The sequence below is a fragment of the Ogataea philodendri genome, assembly GCF_020536065.1.
Source record: "Ogataea philodendri strain CBS6075 chromosome Unknown scaffold49, whole genome shotgun sequence".
NCBI classification, from domain to species: Eukaryota; Fungi; Ascomycota; class Pichiomycetes; order Pichiales; family Pichiaceae; genus Ogataea; species Ogataea philodendri.
Genome location: NW_025764161.1, coordinates 1 through 624, shown reverse-complemented (window position 1 = coordinate 624; position 624 = coordinate 1). Strand labels below are relative to the sequence as shown.

Here is a 624-nt window from a genome sequence, read left to right as displayed (position 1 = left end):
GTCCAGACCGACGTTGTGTCCCACATCACCACCACAGACTCCAATGGCAAGCCAACCACTATAACCACCACTGCTCCATGCTCTGATTTGGAATCCCACGTTGAGAGCCAAACAACTTCACCAAGCATGCATACCACCTCACTTGTTGGTTCTGAAAACGGTGTTAGTGCTAAGACTGTCAATGACAAGCCTAACCCAACTAGCGTTACAGAAGTTGCTCTAAGTCAAGGTACTACATCCAATGCCGGTTATTCGTCAGACCAAGGTATCTCTTTGGAGATGTTTGCTCCTACAGGAGCTTCTGCTGTTGAAAGTGGCAATAAGGTGTCCCAGACCCAAACTGCCTCCATCTTCCACGGTGCAGGTTCTACATTCAAGATCAAATTTGATACCATTCTACTATCCACATCATCGACTATCTTGATTCTGTTAGGCATGGCTTAAGCCGACTATTATCTGAATTAAGATAATAATTGTGCTAAATGCACGTTCGTTGAATCATGGATATAAATTTTCATGATGTTTGTTTTATTAATTAATCACACTACTATTGGGGAAACAATAGCAATGTTTTTGTTGTCTTAAGGACATTAAAGTTGAAGATATCCCCTAGTTGTCTAGTTC

The 624-nt window shown here is 41.8% G+C and overlaps 1 protein-coding gene across 1 annotated transcript; it reads left to right on the top strand.

Annotated features, from left to right (window-relative positions):
- Window positions 1-444, top strand: OGAPHI_006554 (uncharacterized protein; the record flags this gene model as incomplete). Its single annotated transcript, XM_046207851.1, has 1 exon — window positions 1-444. A coding segment is annotated over one exon (444 nt), but the record flags the coding sequence as incomplete, so codon positions are not given.
- Between the last annotated feature and the right edge of the window lie 180 nt (window positions 445-624).